Below are 26,365 nucleotides of genomic sequence, written 5' to 3'. Positions count from 1 at the left end.
CACACACTCTCTCTCTTGCCAGGCACCCACTCATCACATCACCCACCTGATGGGGGGGGGGGGGGGGGTATTTGCTGTTCTCTTATCACTTCACCTGTCACAGAGAGGCCTGGCTAGGAGAGGAGGAGAGGCATTCTGCAGAGGATCTACACCCCCCTCCCTTCCTCCCATCTGCATTTATTCCGCTGATCATTACCACAGCAGTCACAGAGTAAACACTGTCAGAAAAAAATACCACAATTGATACAAATGTGACGGGAGAAAAGCCTTTTATTTCCTTGGGAGCAGCCCGGGAGACGTCGTTCATCATGTCTATGGGGTGGGGGATGTGTGCCGAAATGTTTGCCTCTAAAGAAAGATGCAGTAACCCGTTTTCATGGGCTCCGATGTGATGTGCAGTGCTGCGAAGGCTCTCGCTCTCTTCCAGGATGGCCCATTAGAAGCAATATATTCTGGCTTCAGACTCCCTCCCATGATTCCTCACAGGGCGGTTCATAGGAGGTGCATCCCTCTCAGTTGAAGAGTAATCTCTCAGCTTTGAGCGATCATTTTCAATCTATCATTTCACCCGCTGCATGCCGGCAAAGGAGCAATCTCCATAAACGGCCATTACGCCGTACTTTAATACGGCAGAGCCCCGACAATACTGAGGTAAGGGGCTTCAGGAAAATGGAAACGTGTTTTGAGGTAGATACTGACACTCTCCCTTATTAACGCTGATTGTTTCCGTATTCAGATCAATGGCCGGGGCCAAATCAGAGCAATTGCACTTGGAGAGGTCGAGCCTGAAGCATGATGAGAGGGAGGGTAGAGACCTGCGGTGAGGGTAGATGTTCACCCTGGTAGGAACGGGAAGAAAATTCCTGACCGAGTCATCAAACCGCCAAACCAGGGCTAGGATATCTACCAGAATAAGGCACCAACACCGACCACAACGGAAGAGCAAACAAGTCTTTCAAAAAGGGCCCAGGCTCAATTTTACTTCAATAACAATTAGACTCTAAAATCCATTGCGAGTGTGGCTCTAATCACGTTAATCATCTTAAGACTGTGTCATTAACACTGATTAAATGACTCTAATGGATGTATTGCATAGCTCCGCTACGGCTGGAAAAGCCCTCTGTGCAAGAATTCAATTTAACTCAACGTAGCATAGTCAGCACCTTCCAACAGGTCAAATACGGACCATTAATGATAATACCTGTTATTTCTACTCGACAGGAGGGCTGTATTCACGCACAAACACAGTCAAAGCTCTGAACAAAGGAGAGACATTCTAGCTCTGTCAGGCTGTGCCTTAGAAGAGCCTCCCTGTCATTTGTTTCCTTCATTGCAGAGAAGTGCTGAGAGCCGCGCCGGGGTCATTCCTCTGGATCGCACACGCAGGGGTCAGTCACCACACCTTACGACGCAGATGGAAATATTCAGGGCTAAACAAAGACCCCGGTGCTTGATTTGCCCCCCATTCCGATCTTCTGCGGGCCATCTATAGGTTCAGAAGTAGTCAGAGCGTCAGGAATGGGTCTGCGTTGGGCCAAAATATGTGCGGTGGGGGGGGGGGGGGGGGCAGCGTTGACGAGAGGAAATGGAACGACCTTGACAAGAAATGCCAGCCCTCAGCCTTCAGACCTCCACCCTTCCCTATATACACACACGCATTTGAACAAACCAACCCCCACCCACACCAAGTGTACACAACAAGGAGTGCGACAGGAACTGGCTTGCCCTCTCTCACACTCCTAGTGACTTTACTCCTTTAAGTCCTCAGTTGTCACTCCATTAATTAAACGAGGCTCACACACAGACACACATCTCTAGCGTGGAAAAGCCTACCAGTCTGAGCCCTAATTGTTTCAACAGTCTTGATTGGTTAAATCCACACACCAATTTGGTCTTGAGCTAAAGAGTAAACACCTGGCTTGTGAATAAATCACTTGGGTCCCTACAGGCCCCTCAGTTCCATTCCGGCCCAGACCCCTTCCATGACACCATAGTTCCTCTAAGATCCCCCTTAAAGACAAGTAGAGTTGACGGCTGAGGGTTCTGGACAGCAGCTAAAACCATGTCGATCAGTGCCCTTACCCCAGGACAAAGAGGAGCCCGCATGTTGACTTTCAAATTGTCAGCTGCAGCAATACAAAACAGTGTCTACGGGAGTAAAACGTCGTATATCCATGGCAATTCGTCTGAACTGTCTGAAGAGACACACAAATAAATAGTCTATTGACCCATGTAAATCATGCATGTATGACTGCTTCACCAATGTGTGCTCAGCTGCTACATTCTGTTCAATGTTTAACAATCCCCAGAGACTATGTCATCTCATCTCTAACATTTCATTAAACATTCATTCTGACACGTTTAATCAGTCCTAATTCATTTATTTCAATGCACATGCCAGAAGTGAAGGACTATCATAAATGGGAAATCACATGATTCAAATATAGTAAGAGACCAATATTTACACACCATGACCAGGTGTCTGGGGTCATCCCTCCAATCAAAGGTGACAAATACACCAATCCTGGGCTTCACGGTGATGTGGGTTTGTAGAAATACGGACAAAGGTCAAATGAGCAGCAGCCTCAGAGAGAGAGAGGATAGAGAAACAGACAGAGAGAAACAGGCAGAGAAAAACAGACAGAGAGAGAAAGAGACCGAGAGAGAGAGAGAGCGAGCGCGAAGGACGAAGAGACATGCCGGCACTGGTCCTAGCGCTTCATTAGCTTCTCCCCTCTGATATCAGAGGCTATTAATTATAATGCTCTGCTCTCTCAAATGATGCCTAATCCCCTGCGTGTACAGACTTATTTACAGGCTAAGATGTCTAAGCTTGCTCCGGCCTCTGCAGGGGATCGGGGATGGGGCGGACTGGGGCTGCCAGGTCTCTATGAAGGGATCTATTCAGACAAGGCCTTTCCCAGCACACCTATTGGGAGACAACAGCTCAGTGGGAGACCCAAAATGTCGTTCAGCAGGGGAGGAACAATGGGATGATGATCTCTGGCCTACGATTAAACATTTGTTTTACCTGAATGTGGTCAACTTTGAGTAGGCTGGCATTGCAAATATTGGCAATAAGAGTTATGAATCATCACTGAAACATATACACAACTGATGGGCGAATGAATTGATGATGAATGCATTCTGATGCCTTTTACTAAATCGTATTGATGGAATAAATGGAAAATCTACATGTGTGCAGTTCTGTAACTACAGTTTGAAGAGACAACACGTGTAATGACTACTCGTGACCAGCAGAGGCAGCCCACTATAATGAACCAAAGAAAAGCGCACACCTGTGGCCAAACCTTTTTCATCTCACTCATTCGTCATGAGCGATCGTCACCGATCGCTCACGCCAATGTAAGTACACCTACTTCACAACAACAACAATACTTTCGAAAATAAACCATTTCATAACCTTTACACAGTGATGCTTATGTTTCTATTTCATCTCTCACTAATACTACCGTTCTGGAATTACAGCGAAGTGTCCTCGCCGAGGCATGCGGAAACACAGGTGTCCAATTACACTAGCCACCGTCAGCGTGACTGCGTGTCAGAAGGCCTTGACGACTCTAGCTCTGGCACCACTGGCAAAGGAGACGTACGAAACCAAATGATCGGATTAGAATAATAAGCATCGCCCACTTAAAAAGTCCCTATCACTCCAAGAGGGCACGTGTTGACAAGAGTACTGAATCATTCATTCCTTCCAATTAGTGACATGACAGGCCACAGGTTTCATTAGCCATACAGAGAGAAAAGGAGGCAGCCAAAAAAAAAAAAAAATGCAAACGAAATACTTACAAATACGGCATAGGCAGCGAAAGAGAGGCGAGCTTATTGAATCAAATCCCATTGCAAAAAGGCGGATAAATAAAGTATCTGAAGAGCGAAAGGAATGAGAGAGAGGCGGCGAGGGGAGAGAGAGTACACAGAGGCAACACTAGCTACTACATGGCAATTTGATACCCACAAAGTATCTGGCACCGAATCTAGTCCGACGTCTTTAGCTTTCAAAGTCTCCGCTCTCATCAATCAACATGCATTCGGAATATTTCACATCCGTTTTCAGTCATTTACAGCCAATGTAGCCATCTCGCATGGTGGACCTGGCGTGCCTCCAGGGTTGTGAAAAAACAACAACTCTGAACATTGCTGGGGAAATAAAAACCTGCCTCCACTTATGTTACAGGCTGCAGCAACGACAGCAGCAGCTATTAGCAGGACTCTGAGGATAAAGAACCAGGCTATCACCCTTGTTCCTGTGTTTCAGCCTTTCAGAGGTATAGCTCGGGGCAGTTTGGGTTGTCACCCAGAAATTCCCTCACCGAGAACCCATACTTAGGGGTGGGAGGATTGGGTTGTCAGGCCAGCTTTAGATGGCGCAGAGTGATATGCTGCTATCCTACTGGGCCCCTCTGGCGTACACAGCCACACACATTGCATTTGTGCCCCAGTCTCCACTCCTGAGTCCCGGTCAAGACCGATAAATCAGTGGCCTAGCCTAGCCGCCTTCCCCAAAGTCTTAGACAAAGATCCACGGTCCAGCTCCACTCGACCCCATTGCTAAGACAAGGCCTCATTACCAGTGCACAAACGACCACTGTCTCGCGTGTGTATGTGCGTGAGTGTGTGAGTGCGTGCGTGCCAGCATGTATGTGAGTTTTAAGACCCCATCCCGGGTTGGGGGAACACAAGGGCAGAACGGGCTGTAGGTCTTCCTGCCCATCTCCTCCTTAACCATCCATTCTCATTACAGAACTGGCTACTTGAGAGCCTTTCTTATCAGCTGTAAATCTGACTGTGAGGAAGGTGTAATGATCTTTAGTGACTTGCTATCACTCCATAATTTACACCGGGGAAAAAGAAGTATTGACCTGTGAAATGAACCACCATTTTCTCGTCATGTTGCATGACCATGCATGATGACATTATACAATACAATTAGCTTAGCAGTTTTATTGTCCAAAACGGAGCAAAATGAATTGGCCGTAAAGAAGGAAAACATAATAAACAAGAAATAAATTCAATGATCCAGCTGACATTTGGAGAACTACGCATTTGCCTACTTTCACAATTGGACGCATCACAATCAACATGGCATTTGAAAAATGTGAATATGCACAAATTAAACCCTATTTATATGGAATCAGTTCATTGCCCATGCCCTCCCAATAATAATTATTTTAATAATTAAACTTCTATAATTTATAGTCTTTAATATCCTTTTGCAGACCCTGACTAATTTGAGAATCTAATTGCAAGCGGGGAAGAAAATTACAATTCCTTCTTGGCTTAAAGACCATCAAGCCCCAACAGTCCAGTGAACAAGAGACATACAGCCAATAAGTCCATCTCCATATCAGTGCTACAGAGGCCTTGGTCCATATGTATCAAATGTAGGAGAGCTGATCTAGGATCAACCCCCCACTCTCCATGTAATCTTATTTATTGTGATCTAAAAGTCTAAACTGATCCTAAATCAGCACCCCTACTCTGAGACGGTTCATACAAACGGACCCAGATGGATAGGTAATGGAGCGATGTAGTGGCTCTGTGTACCTGATACTCGTTGGGCCAGAAGGTACTGACGGCCAGCTCAGCGCGGAGCCATTCCTTCCCGGTGTAGCTGGTCACATTCCAGATGGGATTAGCCATGGGACCTTTGTTGACCTTCACCAGGATGTTTAGCGTCCCGGGGCTGGAGCCATCTTGGGTGTACAATAAGTAGCTGAAGTCAATACAGTGGGTGTCGTTTTCCTTCATTACTGGCAGCTGAATGCGGGCCTTCTCTCCGGCGTCGTGCTGGGAGGAGTCCACCATCATGTAGGAACCTGAGGAGGGATAGAAGAGAATAGAAGAGTAGAGGAGAGGAGAGGAGAAGAAGAGAGGAGAAGAGGAGCATTAGAGGACATGGAGATAAGAGGGGCCTAGAGTCAGACTCTCGGCAGCTAAGGTTCTCCACTCCACTGTAAGTGCTCCAATGTTTCTTAGCAACACATTTTTGGGTAAAGACCAAACAAATAGAAATGCTTCAATTAAAGGACATGTTAATTGATTAACTACAGTTAGATCCAATAAATGAAAAATAATATGATCATTTTGGGGAAATTGCCATGTAGAGTTCAGTGCAGGTCATTTAGTATTGGTTTAACAAACATCAAATTCATTTCCTATTTGAATCTTTATTATGCATGATTTAAATCCATTTTGCTCATGTGTTATTCCCTTAAGCAAGACATCAGGCCTAGCCAAAGCCTCACTTCACAACCATTTGTCACAAAATCAGTACATCTGTTCACCATTTTCAGGCCTGCCAAAACAATGACTCGAATGTAACTAGAGTTCTGATGATTCATATTGTACAAGAACTCTGAACCATCGTTGTGTACTCAGCTCCAAGCAAAGAAGAAGTTCTAAGAAATCTTTTAGGAACCCATCTGGCCGTGTTTATGTGTGCTGGGTATTTAATGGAGAGGATTCGCTGTGAAGTAGGGGATATTTTCAAGGTGGTCAAATTCAAAGAAACCTTTGGAGTGTAACAGTATACATTTTCTAGACTTGTGGTACAACAGCTTTTTGGAAAATTGCATTTACGAATAGCTAATTATTGAAATGTATATATTTCCAGACCTTTGAAATGGCCTCTGTTCAAAGGCGAGTCTTTGTCCTTGGGAACAAAGGGAGTTTGTCTGTTGGAGGTTTGTTTCAGGGATAAAAAGGTACAAAAAAAAGCCTTCCTCCCCAAAACTAGGCAGTTCACCCTTCCCAATGTCCTGCTCCCTCCCCCACCTGACAGACAGTTCCAGCAGGGCCAGGCAGTGTGTTTTTCACCCTCCCCCGCTAACCCCTCCTCCCACCTCCCTGACGAACCCTTCCAAGCCAGGCAGTGTGTTTCTCCCCCTCCCCCACTAACCCCTCCTCCCACCTCCCTGACGAACCCTTCCAAGCCAGGCAGTGTATTTTTCACCCTCCCCCACTAACCCCTCCTCCCACTTCCCTGACGAACCCTTCCAAGCCATGCAGTGTATTTTCCACCCTCCCCACTAACCCCTCCTCCCACCTCCCTGACGAACCCTTCCAAGCCAGGCAGTGTATTTTTCACCCTCCCCCACTAACCCCTCCTCCCACCTCCCTGACGAACCCTTCCAAGCCAGGCAGTGTATTTTCCACCCTCCCCCACTAACCCCTCCTCCCACCTCCCTGACGAACCCTTCCAAGCCAGGCAGTGTATTTTTCACCCTCCCCCACTAACCCCTCCTCCCACCTCCCTGACGAACCCTTCCAAGCCATGCAGTGTATTTTCCACCCTCCCCCACTAACCCCTCCTCCCACCTCCCTGACGAACCCTTCCAAGCCATGCAGTGTATTTTCCACCCTCCCCCACTAACCCCTCCTCCCACCTCCCTGACGAACCCTTCCAAGCCATGCAGTGTATTTTCCACCCTCCCCACTAACCCCTCCTCCCACCTCCCTGACGAACCCTTCCAAGCCAGGCAGTGTATTTTTCACCCTCCCCCACTAACCCCTCCTCCCACCTCCCTGACGAACCCTTCCAAGCCAGGCAGTGTATTTTCCACCCTCCCCCACTAACCCCTCCTCCCACCTCCCTGACGAACCCTTCCAAGCCAGGCAGTGTATTTTTCACCCTCCCCCACTAACCCCTCCTCCCACCTCCCTGACGAACCCTTCCAAGCCATGCAGTGTATTTTCCACCCTCCCCCACTAACCCCTCCTCCCACCTCCCTGACGAACCCTTCCAAGCCATGCAGTGTATTTTCCACCCTCCCCCACTAACCCCTCCTCCCACCTCCCTGACGAACCCTTCCAAGCCAGGCAGTGTATTTTTCACCCTCCCCCACTAACCCCTCCTCCCACCTCCCTGACGAACCCTTCCAAGCCAGGCAGTGTATTTTTCACCCTCCCCCACTAACCCCTCCTCCCACCTCCCTGACGAACCCTTCCAAGCCAGGCAGTGTGTTTCTCATCAAGGTACAAAATAAACATGAGGCCTCAAACAAACAAAAAAACGTGTCTGTTTCCCTCTCATGCATTACTTCTTTACGAGAGCAAGATCATCAAGCTTTCACACAAAAAAACTAAAGAAACGGAAAAAGAGCTAGAGCCAAAAGCTGTTGGCAGTTCTATTACACACATCTATGCTTTTATTTATTTATTTCACTTTCCCACTAAAGCTCAAACAAAGGACGTCCAAAGATGAACAAAATCCAGACTTATTTTTTCCATATTAAAAATCCTTTGACTTTTTTTTCCAGAGAGGGAAATAATCATACAACAATAATAAAAATGGGAGAGATGGGAATTGTTTGCGCAACAGTACTTGAAATCAGCCTCGATTCATGTGGACTGAAAACAAACAAATTCACCACCTTTCTTCTGTTTATGCCTCCAAATTCCAACGTTACCATGATAGCCTATCTCTCTGAATCACACAGCCAGCCTCAAAGCATGATCCTCCTTTCAGACAAGGACAGGTTTGAAAACGGCCCATCATATTAACAACATACTGTACGTACATGTGCACTCCTTACATTCTGCATGTGCTCAATTATGTGCATTTAATATATGAACTCAGTTAGCCTGCATGTATTTATTTCACAACCTCAATTAGGTGAAAGGTGTGTTTAGAGCAACAGTGTTGAAAACCATTTCTGAGGTAGCCCTCGAAGCCATTTTAAAAAACAATACTAATTTAACTTGGCAAGTCAGTTAAGAACATACCAGTATTTACAATGACAGCCTTCCCCGGCCAAACTCCCCCTAAACCGGACGACACTGTGCCAATTGTGCGCCGCCTTATGGGATTCCCAATCACGGCTGGTTGTGATACGGCCCAGGATCGAACCAGGGTCTGTAGTGACGCCTCTAGCACTGAGATGCAGTGTCTTAGACCCCTGCGCCACTTGAGAATCACCTCAGGAAACACCTCAGGGAACCAATTTCTGCCCATTTCATAGCCACTGGTCTCCAATCTGCATCACAAAGACTATTTCCCAGAGAATGTGAGCAGCTTTTTACCCCTATGGCCCTTCCTCGTTGTGATAATTGTTGGTTAAACACCTGTTTATCAAACCAGGTCCTAAACGACCTGGCGATCGGGGTCAGGGATAATGAGGCTATGTGAAATGACCAGATGGGGATTCACTGTATCATATTACTCATGAATGGCCTCTTGTGTCTCAATGCAAATTGGTAAGGGTCTTGTAAATATGTTGTCTGTTTTATGGTTGATTCCATATTCGATGTCGGGAGAACCATGATATCCATGACAAACCAAGATCAAGCAAAAGGGTTTGTTTTTCTCCAATGTGTCTCACCAAAGGCTAAATCTGTTAAATCCATCAATGACATCAAGGCCAGAACCCTTCTCAGATTCATAAGCAGTGTTTTAGGATGCAGCTGGGTCCACTCTTAAACCACAGCTGAAAACACCAGAAACCAGGCCTCCCCTCAACTACCGCTTTACGACAGATTACAAATTTCTCCCCAAAAACAACAACCTGCAATTAAGGTCGGGCCAAACCCTGGTGTTAAGTTGAGTACAGTGGTGCACTGCCACAAAACACTGGCTTCTCTACAGTGTTTGGGGAGCAAGTGCCACAGACTAGTGCTGTGGTGGTATTCCTCTGCATAGCTCCAGAACATTGGATCTGATAAAGCCCTTGGCCTGGGGAACAGGGGAAGGCCTAAGCCTGTTATCTCACTCAGAGCTCCAATCCTTAGGGCTCTCCCTTTCTCTCACGAACCCAGCCTGCTATCAGTCTACATCAACATGGGCCAAATAAACTAGGCTGAAATATGAGATTCTCAAAAGGCGGGGGGGGCATTGACAGCTGTGATGATTTCCCTCTCTGGACCAGTGGCTGATTACATTCTTGATCATAATTCAACATTACACAAATAATTGATTTATGTAAATTCAATTTACTTTGAAAGTAGTTTAAGAAGTGTGAGCCAACGGGTTTATAAAATTGTGTTTTAATGCATCACGTTAAGACTTAAGCAAACAAGCACATCATCACTCATATCCGACCCGACACAGACTTTTCAGAATTGAGCTGCAGATCAAAAGCAGATGCCTGGTGCCGTTTGTAGTGAAACCCGATAGTCATGCAAAAGCGGAGCCACTTTGTTCGAGCGAAACGAACACAATCTCCTCTCCTCTTTCTATCAATGTATACAGTTGATCACGAGTCGTAGAAGCAGTGCGAGAGGGGAGAAGAAGAAAAATACATGTTTGTCTGGAACAAAGGGAAAGCAGGCTAGAAGTCTCTGTTAATGCCAGAGCGATCAGATTGCAAGGAAGACCCAACTAAGCTCCTAATAGGCCATATCGCCTGATTCAGACAGGCTTTTTAACACCAGGGAGAGAGGGAGCTGTGTTTATTTTATGCATCTGGGTTATTCTAATATGGTGATTGGCAGTGTTTGGGAAGCTGCTCTGAAAATGTAGTTTATAGTTACCAACTACTTCACACTGGAAGAAGTTAATCTACCCTTAAGAAAAATACAGCTTACTTAATAGAAATGACGATTATCATATCTTAATCTGAAATGTCATAGACTACAAATTGCAAGAACAGATCACTCTGGAGTCCGATGTTAACAGAATGTGTCATTTATCCTATTCAACACAAAAGGAGAGAACTAAGCACACAAGTGAAAATTAGGCAGGTCTGATGTCGAAAAAGAAAGGCCTACTTCACCCATATTTGATTTTAGCAACAAAACAGAGTGTGTAGCTTCAGTAGTTAGTAGTTAGCTGCACCGCTATATGGCAGAAAAGTAACTATTAAGATTTGAATTTAGTTCAACTACCACCAAGCTACAGCAAAATGTTATTAAATGACTAGTTAAACTAAATGTAGTTCACTACTTCCCAACACTGGTGATTGGCAACGGTGTTGAATCAAGAGCTGAAACTAATGACGGTGGAGCCGGAGCTGGAGCCGAGCTGAACTGCAGTGCTGGCTGAGGCTGAGAAGCACATGAGAGAAGCATGGAGCAGTATAGGAGAGACAATGACGGATCCTCACATCACTCCTCCACAACCAACCGACCTATCACACACACACACACACACAGAGGTTTCACAGATCTCTACAATCCACTCCTGTCATACATCGATCCCTTAGACAAACAACCGATGATCCCAGCCAAAAACAACCCAAGCAAACCATTCTGAAACAAGAGGAAAACTCTAACCCGTTTCTTTTGGTGAGCTTGGTACATTTGTATGGATCTGATGGGAGCGCATCTAATGTTATTGGATCTGATGTGAGTTTGAAACAGCATGTCGGGGAAGTGTAATTTTAATTGACCATATGAAATAAGTTCATTGGGTGACTAGAGCCTACAGAAAATGTAAATACAATCTTTCAAGGAATTCCAAGATGATGACTGCACACAACAACTAGATGCCAGACCACAAACATAAATCCTGAATGGGCATCTCCCAAAGGCTTATTAAAAGGCACAACCACAGAGTTGGGCTGGGAAGTTACAATGAAGAAAGCAGGTGTTAAACAGACGATAGTACTTTAGCAACACAACTACACACAAACCCTCTGCAAACTGCAGACTCCTTACATTTCTACGACTTATTTTCTATCCTTCTATCCAATGTTTCGAAAAGCTTAGAAAAACAACAATTTGAGAAAGACTAAAAAGGGTGAGAACATTGTTGCTAGATTTAGGCGTACAATACATGTACAATAAATGAATATAACAAGTAATTTCCCCTGCCGGTACGCAACTGGGGGGGTGAAAAACATAATGCCAACATTCTGGATCATTTCCTTTCCTATTACTTTACAATTACTCATCCAAAGGCAGAATATAAAAAAAGGAATATATATATATATATTTTTAAATATGGCTTTTAGAGTGGATGTGTTTCCTTCACATCAACGTCAGGTATCCAGAGGATGAATGCAGTCCACAAGATGGCTGTCATCAGATTCATGCCAGTCCACAAGATGGCTGTCATCAGATTCATGCCAGTGCACAAGATGGCTGTCACCCATCATGGCCTCAACCGCTGACAGAACAGTCTTGTGAGTTACAAAGGAAACCGAGAGAGAGCCTGATATGCCAAAACAACAACTCCCGCTCTTGCATGGCATAAAAATCATGGCAATTCAAACCCTGCTATTCCCTATTAGGACTCTCTAATCTAACAGTGAAAAATCAGGCATCACCTTGTTATACACTGCCCTGCCCCACATTAGTGATCAGCCTCTACTGATTGGCAGGAGAGGTGTAGGCCTAACCAAGAGCGCTGGTACTCAGAGAGAGAGGCGTGAGGTTTGACACACTGGTGCAGTCAGTGCCGTACACCCACTCAGCCTTTCCAATGGGAGGCTTAATAGACCAACAGGGCCTGACACTGGCACTGGGCCAAGCAAGCCTGAGCCAAGCCTAACCCCACCAGGACCAAATTATAAGCATAGCTCCAAATGAATATTGATCGAGGGAGTCTCAAGCATTTGTTCTTCAGTGTTGAGAATGCCGTTTAGAAAAGTGATCTTGGACTGAACCTTTCCCAAAATGTCAATCAAACATGGTTTCAGAGATAAGGAACGGGAGGTTTCTGCAGGGTAAATAGCACTTGTTATCTTGTCATGGAAACTCCCTGATGTGTCTGCTTTTCATCCTCCCTGGCTGAGAAAGTATGTTAAGCTACTTTATGATGAAGCTTATTCCATTTGCGGGATCTGGTTGCTAGCTGGGAAACATTGGAGGCTGATCAAATCATGCTGGAGCTCTTTTTGTTTTGTTATGGAGGGGGGGGAGGGGGGTAGACAGTGGTCCTGCAGTCAACACCATGTCCTTTCACCCATTAAAATGGAGGATCTCAGCTATATTGTACTTAGTCAGTACACGGGTCCCTCCTAACCTTTCCAAGAAGAGATTTATAGAAAGGTAAGGCTTTATTTCCGCTCACAAGACAATCATTCCATCTGCTTTCATTCACTTTTGAAGTCATGATCAACGAAGCAATCACTTTATTTCATTATCACTGCCGTTGCGTGTTTTCAAACAATAGCGAGGCCCGTTAAAGAAGCTAATTCCCATTGGAATGTAATCTCATCCCTCCTCTTTAGATTAAAAGGAACATCTGCTATACTGTTCGCCGTTCCATCTCTACCTGAAAAACTTGGTAATTCATCATAATTGACATACAGTAAACTGGCACCAAGGAACAAATGAAAATAACAACAAAAAACATTGTTGGAGGATGACAGAGTAAAGACAAAATCTCCTCAGCGCCAAAACTATCAGTGTTTGACATGTGGCTATGCTATTGTGATTTTCTCATGCCATCTGTTAAAACCTCTCTAGGGTATGTGGGACGTTTAGCGTCCCATCTGGCCAACATCCAGTGAGATTGCAGAGCGCCAAATTCAAATACAGAAATGATCATTCTAAAAATTCAGAAAACAAAACATATTTTACGTAGGTTTAAAGATGAACTTCTTGTTAATCCAACCACGGTGTCGGATTTATAAAATGTTTTTCGGCGAAAGCATACCTAGCCCAGAATATACCTAGCCCAGAACATAGCCCAGTTGACAAATTATTACAAACAGTAATAGAGAAATAGAGCTAAAATTAACCCCTTACCTTTGATGATCTTCACATGGTGGCACGCAGACATTCATTTACTCAATAAAATGTTCCTTTTGTTCAATGAAGTGTCTTTATATCCAAAAACCTCTGTTTTGTTTGCGCGTTTTCTTCAGTAATCCACAGGCTCAAACACAGTCAAAACAGGCAGACACAAAATCCAAATTGTATCCGTAAAGTTCACGGAAACATGTCAAACGATGTCTATATTCAATCCTCAGGTTGTTTTTAGCCTAAATTATCTATAATATTTCAACCGGACAATAACGTCATCAATATAAAAGGTAAACAAGAATTGCACTCTCTCAGGATTGCGCATGAAAAAGCTCTGACACGTCAGCGTCCACTCATTCAACTAGTCTTACTCATTTATAAGAATACAAGCCTGAAACAATTTCTAAAGACTGTTGACATCTAGTGGAAGGCATAGGAACTGCAAACTGAGTCCTAAATCAATGGATACTGTAATGGCATTGAATAGAAAACTACAACAAAAGAAATCAAAAATACTTCCTGAATGGATTTTTCTCAGGTTTTCGCCTGCCGAATCAGTTCTGTTATAACTCACAGACACAATTTTAACAGTTTTGAAAACTTTAGAGTGTTTTCTACCAGTTATATGCATATCATATCTTCTGGGCCCGAGTAGCAGGCCATTTAATTTGGGCATGCTTTTCATCCAAAATTCCGAATGCTGCCCCCTACCCTAAAGAGGTTAAACACTACAAGTGCAATGTAGTTCTAGCACATAATAATCCTCCTCTAATTTCTTACCTCACAAAAGACAATGCAAATATTTCAAAATAAGTTTAAACCAGATACCTCTGGTTTCCGGTCAAGTCGTGTCATAAAAAGTGCCACCCTGAAGAAGGCAGAGTGATGCCGAAACGTTGGTGGTTTACCCAATAAATAACAGGGAGTTTATATACAGCGAGAGAAAGTGCGACTCTATTTTTATAGCTTACAGTAAAAAAAACTAAGTACCCAGCCATCAATTTTGGGCCAGACAAATGCCGCCTCATTGTGTAACATTGTAATGGGACACAACCTTTTTCAGACAATCTGCTGATGACCTTTTCTTTTCCCTTGCATGATTAATTACCTAATTTCTTACTAAATTGGGAAATTTTGCTGAAAGTGAAATGCTTTAAATTCCTACCCATATCAATCCTGTCTAAAAAAAACAAGTGATTAAACTGTGTAGAGGTGAATGGACAAGGTCACAGGGCCCACGTCTCCACTTACCACACTGCTTTCCCTGATCTTAGTTAAAAACCTTAATTGTGTTGGACAGTCTTCAAACCTAAATATACATTTTTCTTCACTGCCGAGCACAAAGCTTTTTCTCTCTCCTCTGGAAATTAAATGACTTATTTCTTTCTTATAATTTGCGAAACATTGGACTGTATTTTGGGGTAGTTACAAAGATGGAGAATAAGACGCAAGGCCCTGAAATGAATTTCCTTCTACCTATTGTCATGACTTTGGCCTGGGGGTAGGTTTATGACAGTCATAAATACCTCTTCCCCCCTTTTTCCTCTCTCTCTACCCTACTGATGTTACGTTTGCAAAACCCTTGGTTAACATAGAAATTCTGGGAACATCAGAAGGTGGGGGGAAATGAACAATATTCTGGTTATCCGACCAATTGAACGTATGTGGTGGTACTTAATGAATATGATGTCAGTTCGGTTGTCATCTGAGACATTCTCATCAATGATAAGATGACAAACTCTACAGTGGAAAGTCTACACAGAGTTATCGGATTCACATGGAATTGTTGTTCAATTTAAATGTTTGAATATGAAATTATTTGTGATGGGATGAAATGTGATTTTAGCTTCTAAAATGTGAGATTTGGGTTTTCATAAGATTGGGCTCTGCTCAATCAGTGGCCCGCCCCTGTGAAGGGACATGAGCTATACAACTTTTCAAACACGCCTTCCTCTCCCTTCCTATATAAAGCCTTGACGACAATATAACTATCTGTTCCGAGGACGTGAGGACGACGGTCCGATGTCAGAATGGTTCAGATAATAACGGCATAACGAAGCCAACATCAGCGTGAGCTTTGGTTGAGAATGGTATGAACTTTGAACTCTTGTTCATTACAGAAGTGATACCTCCTAGCCTTTGAATTAGCAACAGCCGCTGCAAACGAGGGTTAGGAAGGAACAAACAGAGTATCCCGTCTACCATACACTGTATTTGTATTACCACAACATATTCAATTTACCAGCAGAGACATTCTTCAAAGGACAAAGGACTCGGTTGGGCAACACGGCCTTCCATCTACCACCAACCTACCGAAGCGCAGCTCAGAGTAAATATTTATTGCATTTTCCTTTTCCAAATGGGCGGTAATTTAGAATGCATAAGATACTGTATTTTCGATAGCACAGCTTCGCCCTTTGTTCCTCAGTTTTCCCACTCTTTCACTCACTTTTTCTTTTGTGTAACCAGCTGTCATATGTGTTCCGCCCGCTAGGGACGTTTTCCTTTATGATGTCATTTGTAATCAAGTTATGATTTAAATATGTGTATGTGTAATTCTGTGTGATTAGTTAGGTATTTAGTAAATAAATAATTACTGATTCAACTTGTTAGCCAGGGTTCGTGCAGATAACCAAGAATTTACAACTTTCAGATGAGACTGAATTAAGATTGACGATTAATATTAACTGCTATTGATGTAAAATATTACTAGGTCTTTAAGAGTTTATTCGGAAGCTCTATAAATATTATTTTGTGGTGCCCGACTCTCTAGTTAATTACATTTACATGATTAGCTCAATCAGGTAATATTAATTACGGAGAAATTATTTTATAGAATAGCATGTCATATCACTTAATCCGGCATAGCCAAAGACACGACACTATCCATCGTTTCACCTTCCTTCCTTGTCTCCGAAACGAGCAGCTGTCTGCAGTTCCCTCATTAGCTCCTCCGCTTACTCTGGTGAGTTTACACATTAGCCCAATATTCTTTGTCGCTTGTTTTTACGATGGAAGCACTAAATAGATTACATTTGTGGCTAAATGTGCAGGGCAAAGTTAACTGTGTTGCTTTTGTTTCAGCTGTTGGCATTTACACTGGAGAGGAGAAAAATGTCTAAAAAAAAGTTGTTAGTTTTTTTTACATAGTAGGTGTTGGGAACCTGGTGTAGTGGCCTTGGTCATGTTTGCTAACACATTGCAGGGAGGGGACAGCGTCCATTAGGTTCATGGACATGGTGGCAGAGAGTCTCACCTTGAGGTAGTTCAGACGATAAGTATGGCACTTCCTGTGCGCTGACATGGGTCCAGTCAAAGTCATCGTAGGGATCCTGCTGGTAGTCACACTGGGCTGGGCCATCGTCAAACGTACAGCCACCTGGAAGGACAAAGAGAAAAACATGAGGTCATTTTTTCAGCTAATTCCATATTGCCGGTTAATAACATTGTGCCCTTTATTAATTTACTAATGAATTACCACCAATTGCAACAGGTGAGCCCAGTGGTACCTCTGATCACCAGCCAGGGCAGTATAGGCCTTCTATCCCCCTTCCTTCCTACCGAGATAGTCTCCTCCATTGGGTAATGCATCATGTGCTAAGATCTGACAACTGAGTAGGCAAGAGGAGGCCATGCCACCAGACAGCTCAGTCACACAGTGCTCCCCTTTTTCAGTTTCAGGCTTAACTCAGAGCCAGTCATTTGTAAGATGGTGTGCATAAACAAAGGCCCTCCTGAGGCCCTACCTGGAAGTCGACATGTCACAGGGCCTGACCGGAGCAGAGAGGAGAGACAGGCCTCTAATGACTTTGACATGGGTGCCTAATACGTGTAGCCAATTCCACCTGAGGTCACTGGTGACTTATGGGAGGAGATACTCATTCCAGGTCCTCTGGATGAATTATTGGTTGTTGAGAAAGAGCTTCTCAGTTTTAAGAGAAAAGGGATTGTGTTCAGCAGTATTCTTCCTCTTGAGTTTTCTAGCAAGCTATGTATATGAAATGCCAGGTCTATATTTAAATGGTCAAATTTGAACACGGTTAATTGTAGGTTAAAATCCCAATGACCGGAAAGGCGCATATACATGACCTGTACCTCTCTGCTCATTACCAAGAGAGAGTTCTTCACAAATGGAAAAAGGTCACCCTATCTGGGTACAACCGCTGATCTTTCAAACCTCTGAGTGATGGCACACAGAAATATCATAATTTGCATTTTAATTCCAGGACAAAGGTAGATGCTAATTAACACTGGCTACCAGAGGGTTGTAGCTAAAATAAATAATATTCAAATCCCCCACAGGATGATACACTGTGTTGTCTAAGATAGCATAACCTCAAAAGCATCTACATTGAACACAAACACCAGTAATTACAGAGGAAACATCAAGTGGGCACTCTGTATTGCAGTTGACTCATATTTCCAATGGTTAATTAAAGCGCGGTGGAATAAGCCCAAAACATAGACTAGGCTACATCTTAGAATTGAGAACAAATCAAACTACAGTCACTTCCAGACAGGGTGTCCCTGGACAACATATCCTGAGTAATACAGGAATTTAACATTGACAGAGAGCAAAATCACATTACTGACTGAGTGATTCAGAAATTAACGTATTCTTCGGGATTTTGGCAATGAATCCCTTTATCTACTTCCCCAGAGACACATGAATTCGTGGATACCATTTTAATGTCTCTGTGTCCAGTATGGTAGTTTCGTAATAGCGTAATGGTAATGACTGGAAGTCCATGGTAATAATTAGCTTGCTAGTTAGCAATTGCGCTAATACTAGTTAGCATCTTCCTCAAACTGAATGCAGAGACATAAAAATGGTATCCACGAGTTCATCTGACTCTTGGGGAGTAGATAGATAAAGGGCTTAATTGCCAAAATCCCGAAATATGCCTTTACTAACTTTCTGTCAACTTAAAGCTGTTTAATCCCCAGTTTTGAAGGTGATGACTCAACACAGCCCGTGCTTGTTTTGTGACTGGACAGCTACCGTAGATCAAATACATGCAAATGCAAACGCCTTGCAGCACCGAAAACCATTTATCACTTGTAAGAACATCCTTCCATTTATACCAATCTTGCTCAGCTTCAATATGCAAATCTGAATAGCTGCAACTGACAAAATAAAGGCCGTTGTTGCACCAGGGCTTCCTTTACTACATCGAAAACATGCGAGTCCCTCATCCTGCCGCCTAGTGAATGTGACAGAGGCCTTGGTATGGTCTAGATTACTCCCAGCAACTGGAGAAGGCTTACCACAAGGAGTTACATTAATGTGATGCTTACTTCTCTTAACAGAAACGCCATTTACATTGCCATACCTACATCTTTCCCTGAATGTAGTTGTTAAATCACTTCACCCCGTCACTGCAGCCTAATGTCACCAATAGTGAGATTAACACAATTCTCCCAAATACAGTACAACCCAAAAAACGGCTGCAGGACATATAAACTCAGCAAACACTGCAGTGTAACGCATGAGTGCCCATGAACAAACTGGTTCGGTCATGAACATGGAATGTGCAGTTTTGCTATAACATTTCAGAGAAATACCTCCACTCAACGTCTGTATATAAACCCATGTTACATTTTCCGTTAATGACAATCATTTCGTCCCTCTTCTGGATGAGTTTACATTTCCCGCGCATGAATCTACTTTATGAGAGTACTATAGGTTGTAGTGAGTTTGACTTCTCCATGAAAAGGGAGATGAGACGGCCTGTTGGATGCATGGCACTGAGGGACTAATGTGTGTGAAACTGTCTGCCCACACACACAGGCAGAGGCAGCAGAGCCACCCTCCAGCCCACGTCTTAGCAAACACCTTCTCCTCTCTCCTTTGTTCTGCCAGGAAAACCAGTCTGCCACCCCACAACACAATCTGCACGCACGCACACAGACAGTCTGGCAGTCCCTGGCACCTGTGCATCTCTGGTAGACTTTCAAGCATTTATCATCTTTGTCTCGAGAAGTGTTGTTGTTTTCCGTTTAATTCAGTGAGACTTAACTAAAAACTCCAGGAGCACAAAAGAAAGCCCAACCATGTCAAATCAAGGTTTATTTGTCACGTGCGCCGAATACAACAGGAAAAGGTAGACCTTACAGTGAAATGCTTACTTACAAGCCCTTAACCAAGAAAAAAGGTATTAGGTAAATAATAGATAAGTAAAGAAAATGACAAACAGTAATAAAGTAATGGTAGCGAGGCTATATACAGGTTGTACCGGTACGGTGTCAATGTGCGGGTGCACCGGTTAGTCGGGCTATTTGAGGTAATATGTACGTGTAGGATTAGTGAAAGTGACTATGCATAGATGACAAAACTATGGACCGTCGGCAGTGGCGAACTAAGCTCAGGTAGAAAACACGTTAGTCACGGATGAGGGTAAAACAAAGCCTTTCAATGATCGTCACCTAGCCACTCGGCATTGCTTATGCAAGCACACATAACAGGTCAGTGGTGTTATAATTGCATTATTAGCGAGATAACAACTAGCCGCTGAAGAAATGAGTTGTAAAAATCCCCTCTGCCTGCAAGGACCCCGACGAGATGATTTGCATACTAATCTGAGGACTCAAATGTGGAAGACTGCTAATGAAACAATAGTTTGTGCTTCATTTACATAATAAAATAATTATTGTGGCTGATAGACCTCGCGGGCGAACATTGTTCATATCCCTGATAAAAGTGGGTTAACAGCTCTATCACAACGCATACACAACGCCGCTCAGCGCAGTTTGTGTGAGGGATATAGGAACAAACTGCTTGCAATTATTGGACAATGTAATACAAGCCTCATTATTGGGAATACATATTTTGGACCTATTAAAGGGACTAAGTAAATGCAGGGTTCAGGCAAACTGGGAAACATTCAGTGAAACAGTCAACCATCTTGTAATTATTTCCCATTAACATAGGGACGAGATATATAGCTCTCCCACTCAGATGTGCTTTTCATTGCTTTTGGAGATGAATGACTATTGATCTGCATTATAGCTCTGAGAAGGACATAAGTGGCATAGCATCTTTTCCACAAGCAAGTGCACTTGAAATAATCAAATCAAATCAAATTTATTTATATAGCCCTTCGTACATCAGCTGATATCTCAAAGTGCTGTACAGAAACCCAGCCTAAAACCCCAAACAGCAAACAATGCAGGTGTAAAAGCAAATAATATATCTCAAAAGGTATGCCCACGTGTACAATGGAATACACACCTTTCACAACTGTCTAGACCAGAGAGAGATAGTGGGAAAACACACTAGGAGTTGGTTTCTTGTGGTCAAGGATTATTCAACCATGGCTAGAACACAAGAAATCCAAGTCATTGTACCGAAAGTGCAGAAACCAATACATTTTGGCGAAGCCAAGAATGCTCATGAAGCTTACTAAAAACGTTACAAAAATAATTGTTTAAGAAAGCCAACTAAGTGTAGAAAACGCAAACAGAAAATCAATCAATCATAAAAATCTGTTGAACTAAATTGAAAAATCTGAATAATGATCTAATTTAGATAGAGGAGAACAAATCAGCTCTGAAGTGTTCTTCTGAATAATTATGACACAGAGATTCAACTGAGGGTTAGTCATGGTAGAATGTTTTGTCAGATCCAACTACGATCAAAGCCCTTACAATCACATGGAGTACACTAAATATGGATACTGAAAATTATACTAATGTGATGGTATCACAAAGTGGGGTCAATATGCTGTCAACTGGACAATTGCAACATTCCAAAAACAATGTTGACCTCAAAAAACAGAAGTTCACTGCTGTTTTGAACAAAACATACCTCAGTACTGCGCCATGAAAACAGTGAAAAGGCTTAGTCAACCTAACAAAAAGTTGAAAACTGGACACGAATCAATCTTCATTTAAAACACTCTCCAAAGTCCAGTGCCTGACTTTGAAAACACCAAAAGGGCAGTATTTTATTTTATTTTATCAAATCCTGATTGCTGCCCCTGTTTTACATGGGAAAAGGTGAAATTGCTTAGAAATTATACAAGTCCTCATTTTTCTTCCAACCACAATATGCTTACTCTATATGCACTATATGGTCATTGAGCCTTGGCGCACTACGAGTGCAGAGCTGACATCATCAAAAGGATGGCCCAGATAAAGGCAGGGAGAGCAGAGCACACCTCACCTCGCTTCTGTTAAACAAGAGCATGACATTGGCAGTAATTCATTATGCAGGGGATGATATGAAGAAGGAATTCTACGCCACTGCCAAAGAAAAGGCCAATTAAAACCCATGAATGAAACACTATTAAAGATTTTGTCCCCCCAAAAAAGCCCTGTTTCTCTTTTGGCCTTTCGTCCTCTATAGCCCTGTAGCATTAGCTGCAAGACAGGCCACAGTGCTTCACCCTCCGTTTCAGCTGAATCGGGAGATTTAATTCACTGTTAACATGATGCCTGTTTGCATCCTAACTAATGAGCACCTATTTTTTTCTCATATTTGACCGCTTTCAGCTCCTCAGCTCTCCCCCTCTGATTCACCTTGTGTTGGCAGGATGATTGTGAAGTCCAAAATCCACTAAATCCATCCCTGTTTGCAATGCCACACATTTAATACATATATGCTTCCACTTATCCTGCTGGCAGAGAGCGTACGGCTTCTCCCGGTTAATAAGGCAGAGTGCTGGCCAGGCCTGTTCAGACACCACACACCATCACTGAGGAGGAGGAGTGGGATATGGCCTGGGCCTTCATGGCCACCACAGAGTCAAACTCACTTTTATCTGACAGTGACAGGGCCAATGAAGGCTCACAGCTGTAGTCAACTCCGAACCCCACAGTGCCCACTCTGCAGGGAGGCAAATGAGAACAGCCATGAAACCAACCTCGCCATGGGTTGATAGGCTCCAAAGGAAGTGACATCCCCAGAGTGGTGTGATGGCAGAGAAAGTCACAAATCACACGAGAGAGAGAGAAGAGGAGAGAGAGAGAGAGAGAGAGAGAGAGAGAGAGAGCTTTCTGACTATATTATAGTGAGAGAAAAAAAAAGTTATTCTCTCAGGGGTTAGAAATGTGAACATATTCACAGCGGACATTGAGGGGGAACAGCTCACTTCCTCAGCACCCCTAAGCCAACTGGCTCCAAGAAGAATACTATAACAGTACAATAAGCAGCTGTAACTGGAAACCAACAGGCCCTCTGGAAGTGCCTGGGTTCATGAGTGCTTTACACGGAATGTTCTGCTGGACCATCTTTAACAGCCCATTTGTGTGCGTTAGTCTTCCATTTAAACATGAGGTGTTTCTTGTGGGAGACATTTTAAAACTAAATTAAGCCAGATAGAGGATAACGGCAACCCTACACTCGCTGTCATCCTCTCACAAAGTACAACCTTGTGACAGAACACACGCTTCTATTGGTGAAAGCCCACTCCTTATTAATACCAGGGAACTTCAACCGCAGCCACATCTTCGGGAAATGACGGCATCGAGATGGCAACTTGATGAAGAGATGATAACGGTCCCAATCAGTCACCTCGCATCTTTTAAAACAAAGCACTCGTCTCCCATAGCCCTTGTTTATCCCTTCAGATCCTGCGAAGTTGCTTTGTGCATGTTTCTGCAGGATGTCTCTTCCTTCGGTTAACCTGTCCCTCCCAACACCTCCACCCCTCTTACGCAGCCTGTTATGAAGAACAAAGGAGAGTGAACCGGCAGCAGCGTATAATTATAGAGAAAGTGTGGGCTTCACTGTTCTCGTGTTCTTGGACACATATTGTGTGGATCCTGCTCTCCTCCTGGTTTGAAATGCTCTGTAGCTTTATCTAACAGCGAGGGCTGCACATTTTCCTTCTGTTTTTTTCCCCCCATGGGGAGACAATAAGGCAGACGTTTTTGAGAAACGGGAAAATGTCAAGATTTGAATAGTAATAAAGATCCATGATATGGAGAAAAGAACCTTTCCATAAGCATTTGTCTGATGGCATAACCCCAGCACGTCTCCAGCCCGGTCTTGCTCTTTGCAAATGCTGGCTGAAGCCTCAGCGCAAACAAATCCAAAACGCTCACTTGGAAAGGCTGAGGGGGCCAGTAAGGTCGCTCACATTGTGTATAAGACATTTAACTTCATTTCAGAGAGGTGTTTACATTAGAGAAAAAGATTTCTGGGGGGTTGCAAAATGATGGAGCGTGATTTGGACTGGGGTCGGCCACAATCCACCTTTGCACAGCATTTCAAAGCTTTCGGGTGAAGTGTCTAGAGGTCTTCACCAATGGTGTTAAGCACTTAAGTAAAAATACGACTTTCCGTAAATTAAAAAAACAAGAAAATGGTGCCATCTAGTTTGCTTAATATAAGGAATTTGAAATGATTTATACTTTTACTTTTGATACTTGAGTAAAAGTATTTGGTTTAAAATATACTTAAGTAGAATTTTACTGGGTGACTTACTTTTACTTGAGTCATTTTCTATTAAATTAAGGTATCTTTACTTTTACGGAAGTCTGATAATTGGGTACCTTTTCCACTACTGGTCTTCACGGTTCTACCCAAACCAGATTAACAACCCAAGATCGGATCCAGCTTGGTGGCCACAAGTCTCGGATCTGTGTGACAAGATGTGAAATACCAACGGTATCCAAAATTATATTTGAATAGTTTAGCTCCTTAACAACAATTGCAAGTTTCATACATTTAAATGAATGTCAGTGGGTCCGCTTTCATCAAACCAAATGTGTCAATATCATTTTGTGACAAAACGGCATATTCACTTTATGAAAACGAGCCACTGCATGTGACGTGGGGTAAAACAGGCTACTCGTGGGAGAGGAGGGGGACGCAGCGGAGAGAAAAAGTGATAGCCCGTAGTCTATACACAGGGTGTATAAAACATCAGGAACAGCTTCCTCGTTTTGAGTTGCACCCCTTTTGCCCTCAGAACAGCCTCAATTCGACGGGACATGGACTCACTACGGTTTCCAAAGCGTTCCACAGGATTGCTGGCCCATGTTGACTCGAATGCTTCCTACAGTTGAGTCGAGTTGGCTGGATGTCCTTTGGGTGGTGAACCATCCTTGATACGCACAGGAAACTGTTCAAGTGAGTTTCAGAAACATTAAGTTGTTCTTGGTTGATGTGAAGAAGAAACTGAATGAGAGAGATTACAGGGAGGAAAAAACCGACAGGCAAATCATTTGTATTCGCCTCATTTATCCACATTGTGGATACAGAGGGGTAAAAGGTCACCCATATTTTTAAGACCTGAGCTATTTTATTCAATTTGCTAGTTTATTTAGGCTAATCTAATTTATTCATTTACGCTTGGCCTATTTAGTAGGCTGTTTTTCTATTTTATTTGGGGTATTTTCTTTGTTACAAATAACAGTTTGTTCATGTTTAATGACTCGAGTCAAGCGTGATATTTGTCAGCATAAAGATGAGTGACTCCTTTATGCTCTAGTTGTGTGGCTTTCGTTGAAAATAAATAAGTTGTACTATAATGCAGAGTTACCGACACATTCTTTCTGATCGTCATGAATAAAGATAATGTTTGACCAAGTTAATCTGCTCATGTTGTGTGTGAGGTAGACTAATAGCCATGGGCTTATCTACAGAAAATATTATAGCAGAAAATATAGAATTATTACAGAAAATATTCATATTATATTACAAGCTTCCCACAATAAGTTGGGGGAATTTTGTCCCATTCCTCCTGACTGAGCTGGTGTAACTGAGTCAGTTTTGTAGGCCTCCTTGCTCACACATGCTTTTTCAGTTCTGCTCACAAATTTCTATAGGCCTGAGGTCAGGGCTTTGTGATGGCCACATACCTTGAATTAGTTGTCCTTCAGCCATTTTGCCACAACTTTGGAAGTATGCTTGGGGTCATTGTCCATTTTGAAGACCCATTTGCGACCAAGCTTTAACTTCCTGACTGATGTCTTGAGATTGCTTCAAATTATCCACATCTTTTTCCTTCCTCATGATGTAATCTAGTTTGTGAAGTGCACCGGTCTGTCTTGCAGCAAAGCACCCCCACAACATGATGCTGTCACCCCCTTGCTTCATGGTTGGGATGGTGTTCTGCGGTTTGCAAGCCTCCCCCTTTTTCCTCCAAACATAACAATGGTCATTATGGCCAAACAGTTCTATTTTTGTTTCATCAGACCAGAGGACATTTCTCCAAAAAGTAAGATCTTTGTCCCCATGTGCAGTTGCAAACCGTAGTCTGGCTATATTCTGGCTATTCTATTTACAGGTTATGTCGATATAGGACTCGTTTTACTGTGGATATAGATACTTTTGAACTGGTTTCCTCCAGCATCTGGGATTGATTTGCACTTGCAACAAAGTACGTTAATCTCTAGGAGACAGAACACGTCTCCTTCCTGAGCGGTATGACGGCTGCGTGGTCCCATGGTGTTGATACTTGCGTACTATTGTTTGTACTGATGAACGTGGTACCTTCAGGCGTTTGGAAATTGCTCCCAAGAATGAACCAGACTTGTGGAGGTCTACAATTTTTTTCTGAGGTCTTGGCGGATTTCTTTTGATTTTCCCATGATGTCAAGCAAAGAGGCACTGAGTTTGAAGTTAGGCCTTGAAATACATCCACAAGTACACCTCCAATTGACTCAAATTATGTCCATTAGCCCATCAGAAGCAACTAAAGCCATTACATAATTTTCTGGAATTTTCAAAGCTGTTTAAAGGCACAGTCAACTTAATGTATGT

At 43.2% G+C, this 26,365-nt stretch overlaps 1 protein-coding gene across 10 annotated transcripts in view; it reads right to left on the bottom strand.

Moving 5' to 3' along the window:
* Positions 1-26,365, bottom strand: part of ptprk (protein tyrosine phosphatase receptor type K) — a 148,466-nt gene that overhangs the window by 82,004 nt on the left and 40,097 nt on the right. For all 10 annotated transcript variants that reach the window (XM_065026402.1, XM_065026403.1, XM_065026404.1 and 7 more), the window contains exons 2-3: positions 16,910-17,032; positions 5,572-5,843 (exon numbers count right to left, since the gene is read on the bottom strand). In XM_065026402.1, the coding sequence (XP_064882474.1) occupies positions 5,572-5,843; positions 16,910-17,032 (395 nt within the window). The remainder of the gene's footprint in view (positions 1-5,571; positions 5,844-16,909; positions 17,033-26,365) is intronic.

This window comes from Oncorhynchus nerka, linkage group LG13 (assembly GCF_034236695.1).
Source record: "Oncorhynchus nerka isolate Pitt River linkage group LG13, Oner_Uvic_2.0, whole genome shotgun sequence".
In the NCBI taxonomy this organism is placed as follows: domain Eukaryota; kingdom Metazoa; phylum Chordata; class Actinopteri; order Salmoniformes; family Salmonidae; genus Oncorhynchus; species Oncorhynchus nerka.
The sequence above is the reverse complement of the archived record's forward strand: the minus strand, read 5'-3'. Positions and strand labels throughout refer to the sequence as shown.